We start from the raw sequence: 23,289 nt of genomic DNA on the forward strand, positions 1-23,289 counted from the left end.
AGTGGCGCTCATAGCTTGATGCACCAAGTGATGTAAACATGCATTAGCTCCTTTAGAACTGATGGTCTGAGAGTGATGGTGGCAGGAAGGAAGGATTTGTTTACCTGGTTACAGAAAAGCATTTAAAATGCAGATCAATAAATGTACAGCCTTTGAAAAGGAAACATGCTGAGGAGCTTTTACAAGCATTTGGACCGGCCAGGAAGAAAGCCATTATTAAAAAAGGCTTTGACTAAATGGGTTCGCTCAATCATATTCCTAGCAGGACAACTGCAAGGACAATCATTCAGGTTAGTCCATTCACTGTTCAACATTTGTCTGGCTTATAAGACTGACTGACAGCTACATGTCAGGGTTGCTTGAGTTCATTTAAATTCACCATTATCAATAGGTATGCAGGTGAAAGATAGGAATCATGAATTATGTTGCTTTCAAGTGACATATTGTATGTTTATAAGGCTTCACCTGATGGAACAACATGTTTAGTTTAAAGTCAGGGTTGTGCATGCTTTAAGGAAATTTATTTAGTTGTTTTTAAATATCATTGTGATGTGTTTTTTTGGGAGGTAGGTCATAACCTGATGCCAACCTCCACCAAAGCAGAGGTTATGTTTTTGGAGGCATTGGTTAGTCAGTCTGTCTCAATGTATTATATGTATATACACACACACACACACACACACACACACACACACACACACACACACACATACATATATATCTATATATATATATATAGATATATATGGGTGGGTGGGTCAAAAATAACGTTTTTGTGTTGTGGGCATGTGCAGAAGGCATATGCAGCACGTCTGGATGGGTAGAACTCCGGCAGTATAAAGCCTTTACATTACATTAGATGAATAGATAGATAGAAGTGCTTTATTCATCCCAAGCTGGGAAATTTAGGTGTTGCAGCGGTACAGTCATTTAGCAGTTGTGCTTCTTAAGGTAGGAAAAAAATTAAAAACAGTATAAAAATTTCAATATCTACATTAATTATAATCAATAATGTTTTGTTGCTGCGTTGATGCAGAATCATCCATGAAACGGTTAAATTCAAAACCCCCACTTAGAAGTACCATTGCTGACTAAGGACAAATGTTTTAATAAAATCAGGCGATGTGCTTTTCTTTCATGACATCCTTCTAAAGTATTATTAAAGATTGCATTATTAAAATGGGAATTACTTGCTTTAGCCACTGTAATATTGGAAATAGTCATTCCAGTAAATTAAACATGTTTATTTGGAAGTTCTCCAACCCCTTTTGTTTGAAAAGAAAAGGAATTCTCTTTTTCTGTTGTGCTTGGTGCTGCATTACAGTGTGAATCTCTAAAGTAATCCTCATAATTTACTGGCACTGAAGCAGACACTTGGAACATCTCCCCTTTTGGCTCAAGTGGTAGTTTCTCCATTTGAGTTCGCATTGATTATAAAATGACAGGAGGAAAAAAATGCGTAAATAATTTGGCTTAGAAAAATGCAACAAGATGAATGAAGTAAATGGAGCAAATGATAAATCTTTTTTTAATTATATGCAAATTGTAGGTGTTGATAATAAGAACTCTGAGCATGAATGGACCACACAGCAAACAGAACCAGAGTCCTGACATGGATAAGACATGCTTGCATCTGGACCGAGCTTCCTCCCGTCCCCCTGCAGATTAGTGGGGCTGGATGAGGATGATGCTGCCTTCTAACCTGTCATCAGCCAGCTGCTCTGCAGCAAACCCCCAAGAAAAAAATTAATAATAAAAACAAGTCGTGTTTCTACTACATTTTTCAGAAAAATGACATTATATATAATATTAGTATTTCTCTTTTTATCTATTTTTTAAAATGATTTCAATTCTAGAAGTGAAGCCTTTTTTTAAAATGATCATATAATTCATTTAATTATTAATTGGGACATAATAAATAGTAATTACAATAATTTTATTAATTTTATTTTTATGAAAATCATCCTAATTTTATAATCAAACTTAATCCTATAAAATAAAAAGCATGTATGTGCATGTGTGTATATATATATATATATATATATATATATATATATATATATATATATATATATATATATATATACATGTATATATAAAAATCCACAGACATGTTTTAATGAAATTTTCAAGAAATCCCAGAAATTAAATAAGAAGCAAGTGATTAGATTTTGGGGGTGTTTCACATCACCGTCTGGATGCAGGAATTGTTTAAAGGATTCTTTACTTTGGGGAGATGGGGATTATTTTGCCATTAGATCTTCTGACTCAGAAATAACAACAATCATAGCCCACAAAAGAAATTATGATCCTTGGTGGAGGTGTGTGCTCTCTGAGAGCTTCTAGTTATATGTAACATGTTACATATATGTTTATAAATTATAAGATTGTTTTAAAACACATGAAAAGTTTTATTATATTTTTCTCTTCAGAGATTAATAAAACATTTTTCCATTACATTTCAAAAGCTTGAAGCTATCCCAGCCTCAGAGCAGAGCAGCTCTTTACTCTCAACTTCCAAAAATCTTATTTCTGTCCTACTGATAGCTTATAAGCTTCAGTGTAGCCTCCACTACTGGATGTTCATGTAGTTAGATCAGATGTGATTGACAATAATTTCTACAAAAAGTAATAGAAAATGTTCCTTCTTGCAGAAATTCATGTTCATGTTTTAGTTGTTGCTTTCACTCATTTCAGCCTAATTCTTTCTTTTCTTACCAGTGTAATGAGTACCTCTTAACACCTCTAGACACTTTGAGCCTTTGCTGCTGTTGCCATGGTGAAGAGGCTACAAGGCAGGTAGTCATTTAGAAGAGACTTTAAATGCTTTATGTTGGAAATACATCTTAGACCGACAAGCAGCTAATTTAAGGTGTAATTGTTTCATTGTCCCACACACAGAAACTGTTCTGAGTGGAAACCTCTTACATTTTGTGTCTAGACAGTATTTACCACAGAACACAGGACTGTCTCACACAGCTGCTTTTTACTGATGACTAAAGCCAGACCAAGTTTTCATCACTAATGTAAAATAACAGCTTGTTGAAGATGTTTTGTACGAAGCAAACTTAAAAATCAGATATTTTTCAACAGAATAATGTTAAATACAGCAGTGTGTTTGTGGGTCCTGTACTTCATTGCAAATATAAAAGTTTCTGCATTGCTTTAAGTCATGGAAAGAAGTCTGAATAATTCGGTGGCAGGTTCTTCCTCAGGGTAAAAGGATTTTATCTGGGACTGCAACACATTTTCTGCTTGAATTTTTTATTCAAAACGCCCTCTGGAGTTACTGTTGTACAGATCTCTTTGAGATAGGATCACCCAGGAAGCAACGTTGTCTTTAATCCATTTAAAGGAGAATTTAGCAACTTTTGTTTAATGATTATCACCACAAGGGGCATAGTTTTGTCAGTTGAAGATTCCATTAAGAAAACAAGTAGTAGTTGAGTCAAATGGTTCAGCTTGGTCCAATTAAGTATAAGTTAATCAGTGTAAATCAAGCAAAGCATCCAGCAGATCAGTGGGTAAAGCCGCTTTTGTGATAGAAACTGAAAATGTCACTGTTTTTCCTCAAAGGGTAGTCACAAATTAATCCTTAAACATGCACCATTACAGGGTTTTTCACCTTCACTAAACACCTTACTTAAGTCAGTTTTCAAAACCACATGTAGAAGATGTTCAAAGCTTTTGAAATGATCACGATGGCGGTGAGAAAGAACCCAAACACAGGCTGATGAGCCGGGAGTCAGGCTGATGTGGAAACATATTTTTAATGTAATAAAAGTTCAGTGGCAAAAACGGTAAAATTAAACAGAGCAGGCAAGGATGATGGTGAGAGACACCAAGAGGTTTTTATACAAACAAAAAGATGAGACAATCAGCAGCAGAGAATTGGTTGACAGGAGAGCCGGAAAAGAAAACCAACCACACCAAAGAAAGGACAAACTAAGGAAATAAAACAAAAACAGAAACAAGTCACACAGATTACGACTAAAATAAGTTAAAGTTCCTCATTTGAAATATCAAGTAATGACTTCACACTCCAGCATAGTTTACCTACACTAATATTCATCAGAGTTAAAGAACGCCGTGTGCCTGGAGGCTTGCCATGAAAAGTGATATTTATCAAAAAAATTCAAGGCTTAATTTATGAATTTTATGATATTTTAGAGCTTGATGACTTTTTTTTTATCAAACACAGAATGATTGTTGATTATTGCTCCTGGATTTAATTTCACAATCACTCTCCTCTGTGTCATTTGGCTTTGACATTTACTTTGACTCTCACTGTTATGAATGTTATGTCAGACTTTAGAAGAAGGTTATTGATAAACCGGTCAACGAATCTAGATAAACTGGTCATTTTTAGGGTGTTAAGCTAATATTTGGTCTCTTTAAAGCCAGCAGCCTTGTGCTAATTATCCCTGTCTTTGCTAAATTTTCTCACCACGGATTATTCTTCTGTGAAATAATCAATAATAATATATGTTTTCTTACGGCTCCTGAAAGACTCATGTCCATGGTCTGTCCACACACACAGATTTGATTGTAATGTATCTCAAAGTTTGATTTGATTTAATATTAGATGATGTATTCCTTGGCTTCAGTCAATCTTAAGCACAAGACCATAAAACAGTTTAGATTTCTTTGTGTTACTACGTGTCTGTGTGAGTGGAAGTGTGTGAAAGATTGAAGATTAAAGGTGAATACTCTTGAGAATCTACTTTATCTAAAACTGAAATATGTCCAGTTGTTGTGAAAGAAAAAGCTTAGAAGCAGTTATCATACCACACATTTTAACATGAACGACCTGCCCAGGAATCTTTAATATTTCTTAATTATATTTGATAAAAGAGGAACATGCGTCACAATAACATCATTTTCCTGTTGAATCTTAAGTGTGTTATTTGGGCATCATCTGGTGTATGTACACAGCAGGTAATGAAATACACTGGAATTCAGTTTAATCATTTGCTGATACACGTTTGGTAAATAGATTCTGCTCAGCTATTTATTATCATTGTGATGTTTAGCTGGAAAATGTTGCTATTCAGGAAAATCTGTCAGGATCAGTCTGCTCTGACATGGCCATTACCGGCCATTACCTTATGAAAGGTTGATTCAACCTTTATAATTTAACCCTTATCTCTGTAGTGACCTTTGAAATAATGTACATGAAGTACAGCATATCATTTGTTTTCAATGCAGAGAAAGGAAATGTGTCTTCATTAAAGAAGGACTATAATCCCCCAAATATCTTCTTTTTTCCCTCTGGAATCAGTTGGCTTGTGTTTTTCTTTGTTGTAGTTATAAACATTTTATTCTCTTTTTTCCTCTTTAGTTATGGGCCAATGACACTGAGCGGTCAGGCTGAATATGCTACCAAAAGACTTTTTCTTTTAAACTGAACCATGACATCACAAATCTTTGACTGTATGTCCCACTTACAATGTGGGGGAACTAGGTAAAGATAGTCCACTCTCCTGAGAATATGTTCTCCAAGAATCGCTTCAATGGACAACATGGAGCGGGTGTTTCCCCCAAAGGAGGGGCAAAGTCAAAAGTTCATCCACCAAAAAAGAGGGCTCCAAATCCCAGAGTAGCACTGGTTATTCGTGGTAAAATACATCGGCTGCTACAAGGGTCTGTTGACCACCATGTCCCAGAGTCCCACCTCTATTATGCAGGCATAGAAGAGGAAGAGGAGAGGGAGACACGTGAAAGTAGAAAGGAGCACAGAAGCGGATATCCAAAGGTTAGTCCAAGGGCTGAAGCCTTTTCTCCAAAAGTTTCAAACATTAAAAGACATGCAGTTGCATCTGGGCCACCATGTGTTGGAGAAGTGGAACTGAACAGAGAGGGATGTATAAGAATACCTTGCACTTTACAACATAAAAGCTGCAGATCCCCAGCAAATCTGAAACGAATATCCTTTGAGAGTGGACTCCGGGACAGTGCTGAACAGATAAGACCAAACCCACACTACAATCCAGCTGATCCAGACATGAATGGGACTAAATTTGCATCAGCAACCCGAAGGGATTTCAGTTCACCTCATATTCGCCCAAAAAGACCATATTCTGCTGGTGACTGCTTGGACTATAACTTCAACAGAGCCCTACCAGAAACACTTCTGGAGGAGGACGAAGATAAAGAGGAGGCCTCGAGTGCAATCATTGAGCATATTCTAAAAGAACTAAAGGGGATCAACAAAATCCAGGAAGAAATCTCTGACCTCAGGGATTACCTGACCTCAGTGCGAGGATCAGTTGAGGAGGTATCATCCTGTGTAGATGCTGTTTTGTTGGAGATTGAAGGCATTCGTTCTAGCAACAAAAGCAGTTCAGGGACACATGCAGGTACTTGGTCTGGAATGGGGTGCAAAGATGGACAGTCACCACGAAGAAGACCTGCTAGTGCTTATGGTAGTTTAGGGAGTGCTGTACCAAAGTCCGATTCCAACTGTTTCTCTCCAAAATACAACGAGCGCCACAGCATTCATGGAGAATTCCTGCAACCAAGGCTAGAAGAGGCGGCTGTGACTCCAGTTACCGAATTAGTTGATCATCAGGAAGTGGAGGAGCCAGAGGATAACTCTGACCATAGTTCAGATATACCAGAAGGGGCTATAGCAAGAAAGCTTAGCTTTGGCTACCTTGAACATCAGGATGGCCAAGACTGTTTAAGCACTAGTTCTTTGTCCTCTGGTCATAGCTCCAAATCTGAATCAGACTTAGAAAGACCATCATCTAGTCATGGCAGAAAGCAGCAAAGATCAAGGGATGGAGAGGAACATTGGACGAACACTGTGCCACGGCACAGCGTTGGCAAGGAATCCGTGTGGCATGGACAAACTGTCTATCTCAGGGACAGAAGTCTGGAGGGGCATAAAGGTGAGAGTACTCTCTGTTGTGAAGGAGCTGGAAGCTGGAATCAATACAGAGGGGCAGAAGGTTATTGTACATCACTACAGGGCTCTGCAGGAAGCTCGGAACATTTTTCTGTTCATTCTGGAAAGCACTACAACTCACCTGCCAGTAGTTCTAGCAGGGAGGAGAGGCTCTCACGTATGAGACGGCCTCAAAGCGAGTCTAGGATTCATGATCCAACAAATATCAACCTTGGAAGCTCTACTGGATATGAATGTGCCACTGATTTGTCCTACCCTCAAAGTTCTGGTTACCATTCAGTTGAGGGCCATGATGGAGAAGCAGAAGAATTTGACTTTGAGCCAACAAATGACCTGAGCTACACATCAAACTGTGAACCTGAAACTTATTTAGTGTATGAGGAGTCTTCAGAAATGACTTGGACTGAGGGATCTTTGAGTACCATCGGAGGTGACAATAAGAAACCACTCATCCGCAAGACTGAACCCAGTAGCCAAAGTTTAGGAAACAGACTCCCTTACTCTGGTGGTGTTGATGTCCAAGCTGCAGGTTTTAATGTCAAACGTATAGGACGAGCTGTTCTTGATTTTAGCTCTGCTTTGCGGGGTGCGTTGCGAAAACTTGAAGCACCTGAAGCTGTAAATCCTGAGGAGGAAACAGACTTTGAAATATCAATTCCTCCTGACTTGCCTGCAACTGAGTTCCCTTCAAAACCTTTATGGTATGAGGCATGCATTGACCAGACCTCTGATGAAACTCACAGACCTAGGGTTGACAGTGGTAATGCTTTGGAGGAATTGTCCAAAAATTGTGCCATTGATAAATCAACAGATTTTTCGGTAGAGCCTATGTTTAATGAAACCAATGACAGCCTTACAATAGAGTCTACAGAAGCTTGCCAACATCCTCTGTGTTCAAATAAGATGCCTCCATGCCTGGAGGATCTCACAGTCTGGTCTGACACAGTCCCCAGTAGCACAGCTCTACCTGATGGCCTAACAGAGAAACCTGCTGAACGTCCAGTGGAAGAACCTGCAGAAGGTCCTGCAGATGTGAACATAAAGTCTCAGCTTTCTCAGTGCACCACTGCAGAATCCTTGTCAGCCTCTATCTCAGTTGATGAATCTGCAGCACAAGAGGAACAGGGACAAACTGAGGTGCTACAACAGCCCACCACAGATACCGATGTGGCACTAGAGGGCAAAACTGATGGAGATGCAGCAGAGACATCCACAGAGATAAGTCAGATGGATGAGCGCAAGTTAAAGTGTTTGAGGACCTTCCAGCAGATTCTGCGTGAGAAGAGGGAAACCAGGCGCAACCTGGCCACCATTACCATGCCCACTTTGTCTCAAGATGGCTTTGAACCAGGTAGTCATGACATGATCATGTGGTTTCATCCCGTGCATTTTGTCTTTGTTTATATTTCACTACGAATAATTGAGAATTTTTGTGTTTTACATGAGAAGACAAATATAGCCTGGAACTTTCATGTTACTTTTTACTTTTCACATCACAGTTTCTTGTAGTTGCAGAAACCTTTTGATCTTTCTCAGCTGCTGTGTTATTTGCACTGATAAAAAGACAACCTCTGGTATCCTCTTTGCATCTGTTCATGCAGCAGATATGAATTGCCCTCCCACCAAAATTTCCCTTGGGTGTTTACCCTGCCAAATGGTTTCTGCTGAAATGATCATTTTCTACTCCCTTGTGAGTAATGTATCACTTGCCACTCATGAGTCCCTTACTCCTCTCCAAGGCATCAGTAGTATCCATTTGCAAATTAGAAAAAATTAATTATCTCCTTGGACAGCGAGCCTGACATTAAAAGGAAGGATAGAGAAATATAAAGAGTCATTTTCATGATGAATTACACATGTTAATGAAACATTTATGACCTCAGACCTTATCTATCTGAAATCCCAGTGGTGGTGCTGCTTTTAAACCAAGCACTAACCGTAACCTCAATAATAAACCATGTGGCATCTTATTTTACATGATGATTGAGACCAGTACATGACGTTTGTCTTTTCTGTGTCTGTCCTCTCTCACTCTGTTTTACAGATGGAATTCAAGATGAAGATCAGGTTGCCTCTTGCATTAAAATTGCAAATATAAACTTTTTTAATAAAAAAAAGCAATTTTCTCTTTTATATTTGGAGCTTTTATCATGTCAATGTCGCTTTTTTCTTCATTTTTCTTTTTATTGTATTTATGATTGCTGTAACATCCAAAACTAGTGGCATAGCTCTACATTTTATGACATGGGCAATTTTGATGTAGTCAGTTCTTCTGTTGTGGTACTTTTCAACACAAAAACACAAAGATTATTAAAAGACTATTTGATGTGTTCACTGGGACCGCATGTGACTTAATAGGTGTTTAGAAATCTATGTAAACACCTCTCTAGTCAAATAAGGAATATATATATCCTGAGAGAGGTTTATTCATACGAGTCGTTGGCATGCAAAACTGAAACTCAGCCAACTCAAGTAGCTCTGTTCTATTTGCTTTTCACTTTCTTCTTTATCTCATTTGTGCATGTGCATGCTCCACTTTCATGAAGCCAGAAAAAATTTTCAGCCTCCAAAGAGCTAAATGCTTGACCTTTGACATTCTTTTTCAGAGCCGAGATCAAGATGCTGACCCCAGCAAGCACCCATGGGCCAAGCCAGGGTCAGTAAAAACCTTTTCGTGTGCATATGTGTGTCTGAAATTGAGAGAATAATCCAATGGTTTTTATTTAAAAACATTCTGATATTTATTTTTGCATACAGGGGAAATGCACCGTTTGGTATTGACAGCATGCCAGACCTCCGCAAGAGGAGGCCCATTCCCCTCGTTAGTGAACTGGTGAGTACACATGTCAGGATGTGCATTATCTGCCCTTGCTCCTTGCATTGAATTAGAAAACAAAATTAGAGATATTGGTGTATACTGAGTGCAAAAACTATAAAACTGACATTGTCAGGTCTAACCTAAACATCCAAAAATAATCAATCCCAGTGTTTTTACACCAGCTACAGTGTTAGTTGTAACCTTCCCCAAACCCTAATTAGAGGTAAAAATACAGGAAACTTCCACCAGAGCTTTGCATGTCTGCAGGTGTCTTCAGTGTAAAATGTGGTTATTCATCTGGACCATTGAGTTGCTGCTGCGCCTACTGGGTTATGCTGTAGCTGGTGATATGGATATGTCACCTAGGCAACCGTCAAAATAAGTGTATTGTAATGTAACAATAGCAATGTTTGTCAAGCGCCACCTGTTAGGGTTGGATTGATAAGACTAGCACCCCAACAGAAGGATTCCAAAAACGTAGGACAGCTTAGATTGGATTTGCTGGCACCCTTCCCAATTTTTGTTTGTAATGCAAAAAATATGCATACCATTCCAAGCTGGACACGGGGCTTAAGGTGCACGACCCCCAAGCTCCAAGGCATCTGGTACCTTTGTGTGCCAGTCCAACTCTACAACTTGGCACTATTAAAAAAAAAAAAAGCAGTTACAACTGCTGGATGTCCACCATTCTCCTCCTTTGGTTCTGTGTCACATTCTTCTTCATTATTATTCAAGACTTTGTAATAATTTGAAACTATGATGTATTGCCGTTACATAGCTGGTGAATTTATCACTGTCCAACTGTTACACTGCCCAGGTGGTAAGGGTACGGTTGCTGTGGAAACACAACAGACATCAGGATTTACCAAACCAAACTGCACCAAACCATCCCGTACTGACTCGGACCTGATGGTGGAAACTGGGCTTTACAGATCACTGCTGTTGCTTAATCCCAAACAACATAATTGTTGATCTCTTATTTTCCATTGAACTGGGAAGGTGTATATAATCGTATTTATTTCCCACCATTTTGTTTTTCTTCACAATCTGAAGAATCTTCTCACTTTGTTGTATATTCTGCTTTGTCATATGCACTTGTTAAAAAACCAAAATTAAGTGGCTTTTCCGCTGTTATTGTACTACATAATGTTTTGTGTTGGTATTTCTCTTTGGAAAGCACCATATTGTCATAAGACCCATTTATGCTCCCTTATGTACGTAAATAGAGACGTTTCAATCGTTGTCATACGCCGCTGTCGTCACACGCCGCTGTCGTCATACTTCCATGCGTCTTTGCGTTGTCATGGTTGTTAAGTTAACCACTAGTGGGCAGTGTTGAGTTCAGAGTTCATGTGCTGGTATGAAGTTGTTTCCAACCACACAACACACCCTAAACACTCACAGAGTCTTTCTTTAAAAGCTCGCACAAAGAAAAGAAGAAAAAAAAAGCATGCTCAATTTCTACAGTTCTTCATTCTTCTTCTGCTTTTTTGTTCCCTTCCTGATCCTCTTCTTCTCTGGTTTGTTTCTTTCTCTGGTCGCATGTCAGCCATTCTGCTCAGCACTGCCCCTACAGTTTCTGGTCGTATTTCTCCATCTTCTGCATCAAGGGATGGATAGCTAAGCTCCCTGAAAAGGACCCAATTACACATGAAACCGATTCAGGAGATGGACGAAACTGTCCGTCCGTCTGCGTGTCCGTCTCCTCCATCGAGCTTAATTGGGCCTTTAGCCATGGCTTACAACATTAATGTCTTGTTAATGGACTGTGCAGCTTCACCACTGGAGGCTGCACAGAGCTGTTAAAGCAGGGTGATACCAGAGTTGTACAAAAGAAATGACCTAAATCACCTTTCTTCCTTTAAGGACTATTATGTGCAGCCCAGAGACAAGATAAATACACCAAACAGCCCTTGTTGGGAAGCACCTGTGTAACAATTTAAGTGCAAGCTCTGAAAAGTTGGTTTGAAGGTGAAAACTGCTGATTTTCTTAGAGGGAATCTGTTTGTCTCTAACCTTTCTTTTCTTCTTGTTTTCTGTCTGCACATGATGCCTCTCCCCCTTTGTCGGCCCTCAGGCTATGGTGAGTGAAAGACAAATGAGATTAAAGTGACTCTGCTTTAACATTTGTTTGATGGGCTTTGTTAAGTTTAAAATAACATTAACTTTGACTGTAAAGCATTTCACTATGCTCAGTGTGTGACTTCGGTGAAATTTATTTTGAGTGTACAAATCTGCAAATCTACAAATCACTTACTGTGAATTTGTATTTATGAAAGAATACTGCTAAAAATTAAAATATTAATGTTTTTAGTGAATATAAATTGATTGATAACCATAGAGTGAGAGGCTTTGTCCTTGATTAGGATCTAATTTATGTACTTTGATTAACTAGCTATGTTAACAGCTAAAGTTATTTTTAAATAAGACCCACCCATTCTAATAGACGTTTCTACTGTACCCTAGTCTCAAGTACTTTACTTTTTTGATAGACACTGAGAACTTCATTTACTGGTTACACCCTTTTTCTGAATAGTTACAGCTGTAATATTCAATATTCAGTGTCTGTGGTCTGAGAAATTTAGCTTTTTAAAGAGAATTTAAGTAATTGCATCAGATTGCAGGTCATACTTTCAGTCTTTGGGCAAAAATCTCCTACCTATATAAGTTTAGATATTCAACTTAGTGAAATCATGCAGAATAAGAGAATCAAACAGATAAGATGCAACATTCATAGATGTTAAGAGGCACATGAGAGATGTCACAAACCAACAAAATCTGCAGGTAAAATCATCAGAAATGGATAAAAGTATGCAGTCATGTGACTTCCAATTTTAATGATCAAATTAGGTCCAGTTTTACTTTAAACAGAAACATGGTCAAAACCAAAAGTTACATTACAGTGATCATGTGATATAAGACGATTATCACACAATATTATGTCCTGTTCTGCAGACTTGTAGCTGTCAGAATGAAGGAAAATAAATTATCAGACATTTTCCAGTGAGAGATTAGGCACTGTAGCACACCGGATATGCTTGATAATATGTCTCAGTCAGGAAATCAGCCATTAAAAGCAAATTATTATGCAATTATTTTTGTCAGAAAAGGCTTTCAAAGAAGTTAGATGCTCAAGAATTCAACTGAGAGCAACTAATTCCCCTTCATTAACATACATATGCATAAGCCCTTCCTTAATCATTAGCACCAAAAATAGCATTTGCAGCAGAGAAATGGGGACTAAACAAACATGCTACTAAAACTATGTCTAACTATGTCTCTGTGAGATCAGAAGTAACTTTTAGATATTTATGTGGCTGGTTATAAACCTAGCAAATAGCACGGCCAGTCAGAGAGAAGATGGATATGTCTCTGCACTTTGTAATTCACTCATCGACTTGGCAGTTGGATAGATAAGTGTCGACGTGTCAGATGGAGATCTGCCGCAGTCAGTGGAAAATAGAAATGTGCCTGAAATGTTAAGATATGCACCTTTTCCTCACAACTCAGAAGCTTTCACTTAAAATCCTGGTCCATTTTGACAGTGTGATGTATTAATTTTTCACACATTTCAGAAATCATCCTGATATCATATTTAGGACAAAATGTGTATTTCTCCTGTCTGTAATGACATATTAAATCCAGCCAATCAACAGCACTTCACTGTGGTTTTTTAATCATTTTTAAAGTTGCAACCTCAAGCTTTTTAAAAAAAAATTAGAGCCTTTTTGGGTTTGGATAATTGGGTTAAAGCACAAATTATTCAGATCCATAGTGAAAGCATTTGACAGATAGACTTTATATTTAAATAATAGTAAAAATCCTCAGAGCCGTAGTGATACAAGCACATGATAAAGAGGAGAGATTAAACCGGACCTGTGTGTTTATAGAAGGAAAGTTTCAAAGTCAAAAAGATGACAAGTATCTGTAATGTTAAAAAAATATTTGTTTCTGCATGGCTGTGAATCACTGATCCTCTGCTTTTTATTGTTTTTAGTCTATGATACAGTCCAGGAAAGCTGGGCTCGCCCACTCACTGGCCACACGGACATCCCTGAAAGATGAAGAGCTCGTGAGTAGCATATGTCACACAAATACCAACAAATAAAAAAACTATAATCCTCTTTTCTTATGCAGATTGTCACATTGACACTTACTGATGGGTAAATCTGCTTATTTTCTTCCATTCTACCTCGTCTGTGATATTATGTTGCTGTGTCTGCTTCAGACAGATTTCGTTGCTGCGTATCTAGAAACAGCAAGATTTGTATTTGTGGTTATTATTCCTTTAAGCTTTCTGCATTGTGAAGTGCCAAGTCATGATGATAATTATTCTACAGGTTATCAGAAGAAACATTAATAATTTAAGTGCATGAAGTAGGTCACTGAGTGTAGCAGACACAATGCAGTGGAGAACAGGGCAGACTGCAAGGCTTAAAAGGTGAAATGTAATTTTTAAGAAAGCAACAGAATCCTATTTTAGAAATACCTACATATTGGTTGACTCCTGTCTTGTAATTTTTACACTTTCACAACATGGTGCCTGTAATATACACAGTTGCTGACTCAGCCTAGTTTTTAACCGAGGAGTTTGTTTTTTAAAAACTTTACTGTGTGGTGGACTTCACTTAAATGAAGGTTTTCTTATGAGTTTGTCCGACTTGTAAATACATAAGATAAATAATGTTAACATTCAATTAAAAAGTTTAAATCAGACTCAAAACTCTCAGCGGTCCCTGAAGGCAGCAGATTTAGTTCATGATATTGTGATTAATTTAGTAATAAAACATTTAAATAAAATAAAAAGGTAACTCCCTCATTTTTACTTAACCTTGATCTCTTCCAGAGAAACCCAACCCAAATGTATGACTTCGGTATATATATATATATATATATATATATATATATATATATATATGTATATATACTCTATTAAGCTTATTCTCTATTAAGATGATGTTTGTTCGCTTGACACTTTTTCACGAGACTGACTTGCAGCTTAATTTGACCCTGACCTTTTTGTTTAATGGTTTACAAAGTTCTTTTCCCTCAACAGCCACATAATTGGATAAACCTTTTCAGTTGTTTGTTAAGACAAATAGCTAATCGGTCAGTTACTTGGCAGCAAAGCATTTAGTCATGTAGACATGTTTAAAGATGAGTAAGTTTGTGCAAAATACGCTGCTCCAATAATAAATCATAGAAAAGGATCACTATTTAAGACATATTTAATAGCAACTCATAATCAAAGTTAATTATGCTATTAAATGATAATGTTTTGAGACAATGACGATTTGTCTTAACTAATTTTAACATAAAGAATAAATTCTTTAAAAATTTTCAACACAAATAAATGCAAAAAGCAAAAAGTCAGATCAATAACACAAAAAGCCTTTAGAAGACTGAGCGAATCGAAGCAGAAATGACAGGTGTAAATAATAAAAGTAATAAGAATAATGACTCATATGCCCTTGTACAAATTCTGTGTTTACCAAATCCAGCTGGGCTTGTAGTCTCATCCTGTGGAGGTGTGTTCACCTCCTCCCACACACCTCCTACACTGGACAACAGTAGACTTTAGTTCATCAGATAAGAAGCCAAGAATTAGTTAAAACTACTTTTACATTGCATTAAATTTCTCTGTAATATTAGTGGATGTCAGGTTGAAATAACCTCTAGTTAATGTGCATTAACTCTAATCTAAATGCTATTCTAAAGAACATTATTGTTTGTAACATAGGTTCTGATTCATTTTGCCTCAGTTGTTGCTTTGACATTCTGTTCATGTCTTTCCTCACCATCAGCGATGTCTCTGTTTTGGTTGCATTTGCATCATTCACTCACATTCTTCTATTCTGTCTTGTCTTGTTTTTTCTCCTGTAATGACTATTCGTGCTTTTCTGTCCAATTGTGTTTAATTTTTCATTGAAAACTCAAAAAAAAAAAGTAGTCTCATGCTTATTTCTTGCACATTCTGCCTGTGGCTTCTTCACTTTTTCCTTTATTTTGCTCCAACAGAAAAGACATGTGTACAAGAAAACCTTGCAGGCTCTGATCTACCCCATCTCCTGCACCACGCCGCACAATTTTGAGGTGTGGACGGCCACAAAACCCACCTACTGTTACGAGTGCGAGGGTTTGCTGTGGGGCATCGCCCGGCAGGGTATGCGCTGTGCAGAGTGCGGGGTCAAAGTGCATGAGAAATGTCAAGAGCTGCTGAACGCTGACTGCCTGCAAAGTGAGTCAAGTTACCAAGTATCTAAAGTGCTTGATGGCTGATTACTTAGCCCTATTCTAGAAAAAACCCGAACATTTTTGTTGTTGTGCAAACGTTTGTGTTTCCTGTTAAATTATCCTTCCATCCTCAGGAGCAGCTGAAAAAAGCTCCAAGACAGGGGCAGAAGACCGGACACAGCACATCATCATGGCCATGAAGGACAGGATGAAGATTCGTGAGAGAAACAAGCCTGAGATATTTGAGGAAATCCGGAAATTGTTTGATATTTCTAAGATGATCCATGGTCAACACATGAAGAGCATCAAGCAGAGCGTCCTAGATGGCACCTCCAAGTGGTCGGCCAAAATCACCATCACCGGTATGTCCTTCAGTTTTAATTAAGACAAAATAACAATCAAATTGTGATACTGATTCATTTGTTGAATGATTGGAAGAGGTGAAATCAAACAGATTAGCTAACCTGTGGCTAATTTATTGCAAAGAGTTAATAGGTACCAACAAACTTGTAGCAATTGTTTTGCAAGGCTAACAGATTAGTTAAACTATTGCTAATTAAATCCATACAATCTACCTACAAGTCTGTAGCAACTAGTTACCACTTTTTAACAGGCTAACAGATCACTTAACTGGTAGCTAACCAAAGGCAAACACTTAACAAAGTTTCCAAAAGCTTGCAGCAACAACATGCTATTTTATTGTAAAGGACTAACACATTGGCTAACCTGTGGCTAACCAAATGTAAACAGTTAATAACTACAACAAGCATGTAGCAGTGGGAGACTGTGTTCTTTTTAAAATGCTAACAGATTGGCTAACTTGTGGCTAACTAAATGTTTGTAAAAGTTTGTAGCAACAGGTTACTGTTTTTCAGGAGCTAACAAATCAGCTAACCTGTGGCTAACAAAAGGCAAACACTTAACACAGCTACCAGTAAGCTTATTAATCTAATTTTGGTACAAAGCCACAAAACGCAGGTAATTTAACCTGATCGTGGGATGGTTGTAAAGTGAAGAGTGATGGCTTTGCTATTGCAGCTGTCACTTCATCTTTAATAATTAAACGTTCAATATATAGTCATAAAGAAAAAAAAAAAATAAAATATATATATATATATATATATATATATATATATATATATATATATATCCATGGTGTGCTGTAAGTTATTTTCTTGCATCATTGCTTCTCTGTCTCCTGTTATATCCTTGTGAGTGCTAATCCACATCAACAGTGTCCAAAACAAGACAGGCCCCAGGACAAAGTTCAGGGGGAGCCACCTGGAGGCAGAACAGACGGCAGGATTAGGTCAGGAGGCCGGCCGGGGGGCCGGACGGACCGGGGCAGAACCTCCGGTGGACGGCCCGGAGGCCGTGCAGACAGCCGGATCAGTTCAGGCGGCCGGCCAGGGGGCCGGACGGACCGGGGCAGAACCTCCGGAGGACGACCCGGAGGCCGTGCAGACAGCAGGATCAGTTCAGGCGGCCGGCCAGGGGGCCGGACGGACCGGGGCAGAACCTCCGGAGGACGACCCGGAGGCCGTGCAGACAGCAGGCTCCGGTCAGGAGGCCGGACGAACCGGGGCAGAACCTCCAGAGGACGACCCGGAGGACGCACAGACAGGTTTCCAGGCAGACGGGCAGGCTTGGACTGGCGCTCTGGAGGACGGGCAGGCTTGGACTGGATCTCTGGAGGACGGGCAGGCTTGGACTGGATCTCTGGAGGACGGGCAGGCTTGGACTGGATCTCTGGAGGACGGGCAGGCTTGGACTGGATCTCTGGGTTGGGCACCAGTAGTGGGTAAGGGGCGTCTCGACCCGAGACCCCCTCGGAAACAGGAATCAGAAGAGAAGCATCACCACTGAAGACCCCCTCAGGAACAGGAATCAGAAGAGAGGCGTCACCACTGGAGACCCCCTCAGGGACAGGGACCAGAAGAGAGGCGTCACCACTGGAGACCCCCTCAGGGACAGGGACCAGAAGAGAGGCGTCACCACTGGAGACCCCCTCAGGGACAGGGACCAGAAGAGAGGCGTCACCACTGGAGACCCCCTCAGGGACAGGGACCAGAAGAGAGGCGTCACCACTGGAGACCCCCTCAGGGACAGGGACCAGAAGAGGAGCGTCACAATCGTTGACCCCCTCAGGAACTGGGACCAGAAGAGACGGGCAGGACCTGGGCACCGGCGTGGGACGCCGAAGAGCTGGGCAGGACCTGGGCACCGGCGTGGGACGCTGCAGAGCAGGGCAGGACCTCGGAGCTGGCGTGGGACGCTGCAGAGCAGGGCAAGACCTCGGAGCTGGCGTGGGACGCTGCAGAGCAGGGCAGGACCTCGGAGCTGGCGTCGGACGCCGCGTCGCAGGGCAGGACCTCGGGGCTGGCGTCGGATGCTGCGGCGTAGGGCAGGACCTCGGAGCAGGTGTGGGACGCTGAAGAGCTGGAGCAGACCTGGGAGCAGGCAGGACCTCCGCAGGCTGAGCTGACAGGTTCTCCGCAGGCTGAGCTGACAGGTTCTCCGCAGGCTGAGCTGACAGGTTCTCCGCAGGCTGAGCTGACAGGACCTCCGCAGACTGAGCCACTGGAGCTGGAGGTGAAACTGGAGGCGTGGGCCTGGGAGCCCGTGACGACACCCGTGACCGTGGAGCTGATGGCGTCACTCGAGACGTGGACCGAGGAGCTGGTGTCGACCTCCGAGACCTGGCCTGCCCCAGTGGTTTTGGGCTAATCGCCAATCTGGTTCCCCAGAACGGCGACCACTCTGGATATTCCAGCGGCTCAGGCTCCGTGTCCAGTCCAAGGAGCATTCCCACCAGTTCATTTGACGTCATGTACTCGATGGGCTGCCGCCCCTGGTGCCTGGACGTCCTCCTCCTCCTGGACCTTGTGGGAGGAGGATCAGGAAACCACAGGTCTGGCTCCTCCACCGTTGGGAACCAGTCAGCAACCTCAGAACCGTAAAACTGATACCAAGCCATCAAACCTGCTGGGTCCAGTTGTGGTCAGATCCTACTGTCACGGATGGAGGTGGAGGTGAGGACCCAAATGCAGGCAGGAGGCAGAACTGGTGCAGGTAAAAAGGTTTATTACCCAGGAACTCACGACAGGGAACCACAGACGACGGGGATAAACTCCAGAGAACAAAAACCAAACATGACAAAATGAAAACTAAAGCATGAACATAAGAACTACAAACCAAGAACATGACCAAACTAATCATGACAAAAACCAAAATCCTAAACAATCAAAACACCCACCAAAACCCAGAAACCGTGACAAGGCTTTGCACAGTTGTCACAAACACCTTTCTACCTACAGCTGTTTGAATATGAACAAACATATGAAGAGAAACACTGTATACTCAGCACGTTGCTGAGCATACAGTGTTTCTCACAGATAAAACCTCAAATAAAATGTTGCTTATTCCACATTTATGGAAGCCTCTTCTTTCACGTACACTCTGTTCTGAAGTGTGGGGAAACTTTAACCATTTATCTGCACGCTTCGCTGATTTAGACAGACCAGCATCCCTAACATGCCACCTCATTTCGCCCCACATTATCTGCTCTGTTACTAACGCAACCACACACATCACATCATATAGAGAGAACATAGTTGCCATGGCAGCAATCACACCTTGTCTATCCAATCACCAGCAAAATATAAACTAAGCTGGCAGTTTGCTGAAATTCACGTTCAAAAGGAATCTTGATCCTTTAAACATGATGAAGAAAAGGATCATCTTTATATTTTATTTACATAGTTTTGACTCAAACTCAGTTTTGTACGGTAGTGATTGAACACAAAGGTGGGTTGACAGGAGATGGTCTTTGAAACCCATTGATCTCATTAGGGATTATCCCAACAAATTAATATTTAAAATGTCTTTTAGCACAGATACTATGTAGTCAATCACTGTCAGCCAATCTGACACTGAAAAAAAATATGGGAATAGCATGTGCATGTTGTTGAGCTTTAAAATACGTCTACTCATTTTACATAAAAGGGTCTCTCTTGCTGTATGAACTATATATATATATCCTGGCCACCTGTTGTATAAATAATACACACCATGCATTTTAGTAAAGTGAGATGCAGAGACTTTAAATTTAAGAGGACACACTGAAATTGAGTCAAGACTCTGAACACAAGTCCTTAATGGCGTCCTCTATCAAAGTTAGGAAGTCATGGTTCTGAGTAGGAGTTAGATTTTTACGTAATTCACTTCGTTAGCTACCTTTAGAGGTACTTGTCTGTAATTTTTGTTGGTAGAGGTCACAGACAGGCTACGTCCTCATTTCCACCTTAACTTTCGCAAAGCTAAGAAAGCTCTTGACTGTGACTTTATACTCATGGAACAAAAATGAGAGTAGAATCAATTTTCTTGTCTGACATTTTGTCAGATTGAATAAGTGCATGTCTCAAAATTTTACATTTACTCTTGAAGCGCTGCACTGAGGAAAATGTTGGAAATAAATTAGACCATAGGTTAGATTAAACTTTCTGCTGGAAGTCTACCCTGTAGTCGTTAATTATGTCCTAAAAACGTAGCGCTTTTCTCAGAAATTGTATATTTTGAAGTTTTTGAAACCCATTATTCTCTTATGGTCTTACTTTAGAAGAGTATGATTTTACACTTCCTCCCATTTAGTAATGGGGGTGTACTGTATAAACTCTCCATCTGGAAGTTCTGCAGTTATGTAGTTTTTCCAACAGTGCAAAACTAGCTCTGTTATGCTATTCTTATTAAAACCAGACTTCAGTGAAACCATGATCAGGACTGATAAATCACACTGAGACTTTATCACTTTATCCTGTTTACTGGGGCAAAGTGAGGCAGAGCAAGTGTTTTCCAGGGCCAGAGATTCAGTTAGATAGCTGAGTCAGCAAATTAACACAGGCCACTCATGACTAGTGTTCAGCTAACTCCAGGGGCAGGGCTTCAATTACACCAGAGCTTTTGGGGGAGCCTTTGTCGGTGTGCACCATGACTGCACATCATGTGCACCAGCATATATATTAGTGCACGTAGGGCGGTCAAAAATATGGTTACTACAAAAAAAAACCTCTGCTGCTACTTTATGCAGCTTGTTTAATCAGAAACAGGGACGGAAAGTTCTTTTAACAACCACAAAAGAAAGCATATAAAGTGTTTTTTGTATGGACGCTCACAGCATGCTACCAGCAAACAACGCTGCTGTCCACTGTGCTGGAAGAAACATGACGGATCATATTTGGTGGATTTATTTAATTAAATAAATAAATAAAACACAAAGCTGACAAATTTATTGCTATTCTTTTCAATACACATCAGGAACCTTTTTGAAAAATTAAATGATAACTGACAGTGAACTATTTTTAGGGTTCCCCCTCAAAGTATCAGTTGAATGTCTTTAGGCGAGCTCCTGTGCTTTTCAGGGGAGCCGAGCTCCCCTTAGCTCCCCCGTAATTCAAACTCTGCCCAGGGGCTCCCTCAGGCCAGACGAGGCACATGACCAACATGCTCGCTGCATCTCCTGGATATTTGTTTAGAACAGGATCAGTCTTTAGAATTAGTTGAGTGGTTAACCCAGCTGTTTTTTGTTTTTTGTATTTTTCTGGGCAGATTATTTAGCTAATAAGTGGGTCTGCTCCATTCATGGCCCGGGCGACCAAGCAGCTAGCCGGTTGGGTGGAGGTTTCAGTCCGTTTAAACCGGGCGATCAGTTGAAGCATTAGCATTAGTAATTGTAACCAGTTACTTTTCTTAACTAGCACAACACCGGTGATAACTTCATGAATCCTCTCTAAATGCTTCAAAACAGCAACACTTTCATTACAGTGCATTACAGTCTTATGTGTTGGCTGTTTTACTCATTTAAACCATTTTAAATGAAAAACTCAACATGCATGTTGAACTTTGGTCATTTATCTTCCCACAAGTTCCAGAAAAAGTACACATATTTACAGCTTTAGTTGAGGTTTAAGGCTATAAGAGGTTAAACTTATTTGTCTGTCTCTCGCTTGTCTTGGCTGGAGTAAAACTAGAAACTGCTTCTGGTTTTGTTTGTTTCTCTGTTATCACAATGCTGTGCAAAATGTAATACAAGAAATACAGTCTGCAGAAAAAAAAATTCCAAAGTAATCAATTTTCTTTGTTGTTTTTATAATGGAGGTGTCCGTTGTGACTGTTGGAAGCATGACCAAGTCTCCAAGTCTCTTTAAGGTCTTCTTTGACTACTGGTTGCACAGTAACAGCAGTTGTTAAAGTAATGAGAGATGTTGTTACCCTGCATCTGCCTGTGAGTCATCAGTATTGTGTTACGAGGCTTTGCATAACCGTGTGGGTGATATCTTGTGTTTTGATGTGTGTGTGAATGAGAGAAGTAAGATGATGATAGGGAGTAGGTGTTTGTTGTTCTTATGCAATTTCAAAGCCACTCGCTTTCTGTTTGTGTGTTTTTTATGCGTTCAGTCGTCAGTGCACAGGGTCTCCAGGCCAAGGACAGGACGGGATCCAGCGATCCGTACGTCACCATCCAAGTGGGCAAAACCAAGAAGAGAACAAAGACCATTTATGGCAACTTGAACCCAGTCTGGGAGGAAAAGTTTAGCTTGTAAGTGGGTTTTGGTGTTGTTGTCTTGGTTATGAAGCACATCTGGAGTAGTCCGAGAACTGGCAACATGCATAAAAAACAGTGTTGCTGTCAGTATTACTGTGTTTGTCCATTTAAAGGTTTAAATTTTAATCAAAGCAGCGTGAGTGTGGACACAGTCATGTAGCCGTGATTTTCCAGTTAGCTTATGCAAGTATATCAAACTAAACAACTTTGATGGGAACCAGTAGGGAAAATTATAAAATATTCTTATCCTTATCAAGAGTGGAGGTCAAAACTCCAGCCATACTTTTAGTATATAGAGGAATTTCATGATTGGACCAACATACTTGAGCCTGGGGCATTCCACTTAAATAAGGCAAATATGAAATAGAAATGTAAACTTTCTCTTTATTATTATATTTATAGATTCCAGCAAAAAAAATGAGCCTCATATGATTGACTACTGGCATCACTGATATTGAGCCTCCTCTAATATTTGTTTTTCATCTAATATTTTTTTGTTGTAAAACAACTAAATTTGCTGCAACTGAAATATAGCATGACAAACTAAACATTATTTTTATTTCTCTCTTAAGAGAATGCCTCATTCTTGGAGACCTTGAGAGAAAAAAATGGTTGTTGTATTACAGGCAGACCAGCCCAATGGGTTATAATAAATTTATTATTTACTCCAGGGAGTTAATATTAAATAATAATAATATTAATGAGCATAAGACACAACTTAAAAAG

General features: G+C 39.9%; 1 protein-coding gene across 1 annotated transcript in view; it reads left to right on the plus strand.

Annotated features, from left to right (window-relative positions):
- Positions 1-23,289, plus strand: part of LOC121648534 (protein unc-13 homolog B-like) — a 181,405-nt gene that overhangs the window by 96,542 nt on the left and 61,574 nt on the right. The window contains exons 12-18 of the mRNA XM_041998727.1: positions 9,517-9,566; positions 9,668-9,743; positions 11,806-11,811; positions 13,726-13,800; positions 15,747-15,966; positions 16,097-16,324; positions 22,416-22,557. Of these exons, the coding sequence (XP_041854661.1) occupies positions 9,517-9,566; positions 9,668-9,743; positions 11,806-11,811; positions 13,726-13,800; positions 15,747-15,966; positions 16,097-16,324; positions 22,416-22,557 (797 nt within the window). The remainder of the gene's footprint in view (positions 1-9,516; positions 9,567-9,667; positions 9,744-11,805; positions 11,812-13,725; positions 13,801-15,746; positions 15,967-16,096; positions 16,325-22,415; positions 22,558-23,289) is intronic.

Source organism: Melanotaenia boesemani, chromosome 11, assembly GCF_017639745.1.
Source record: "Melanotaenia boesemani isolate fMelBoe1 chromosome 11, fMelBoe1.pri, whole genome shotgun sequence".
Classification (NCBI taxonomy): Eukaryota; Metazoa; Chordata; class Actinopteri; order Atheriniformes; family Melanotaeniidae; genus Melanotaenia; species Melanotaenia boesemani.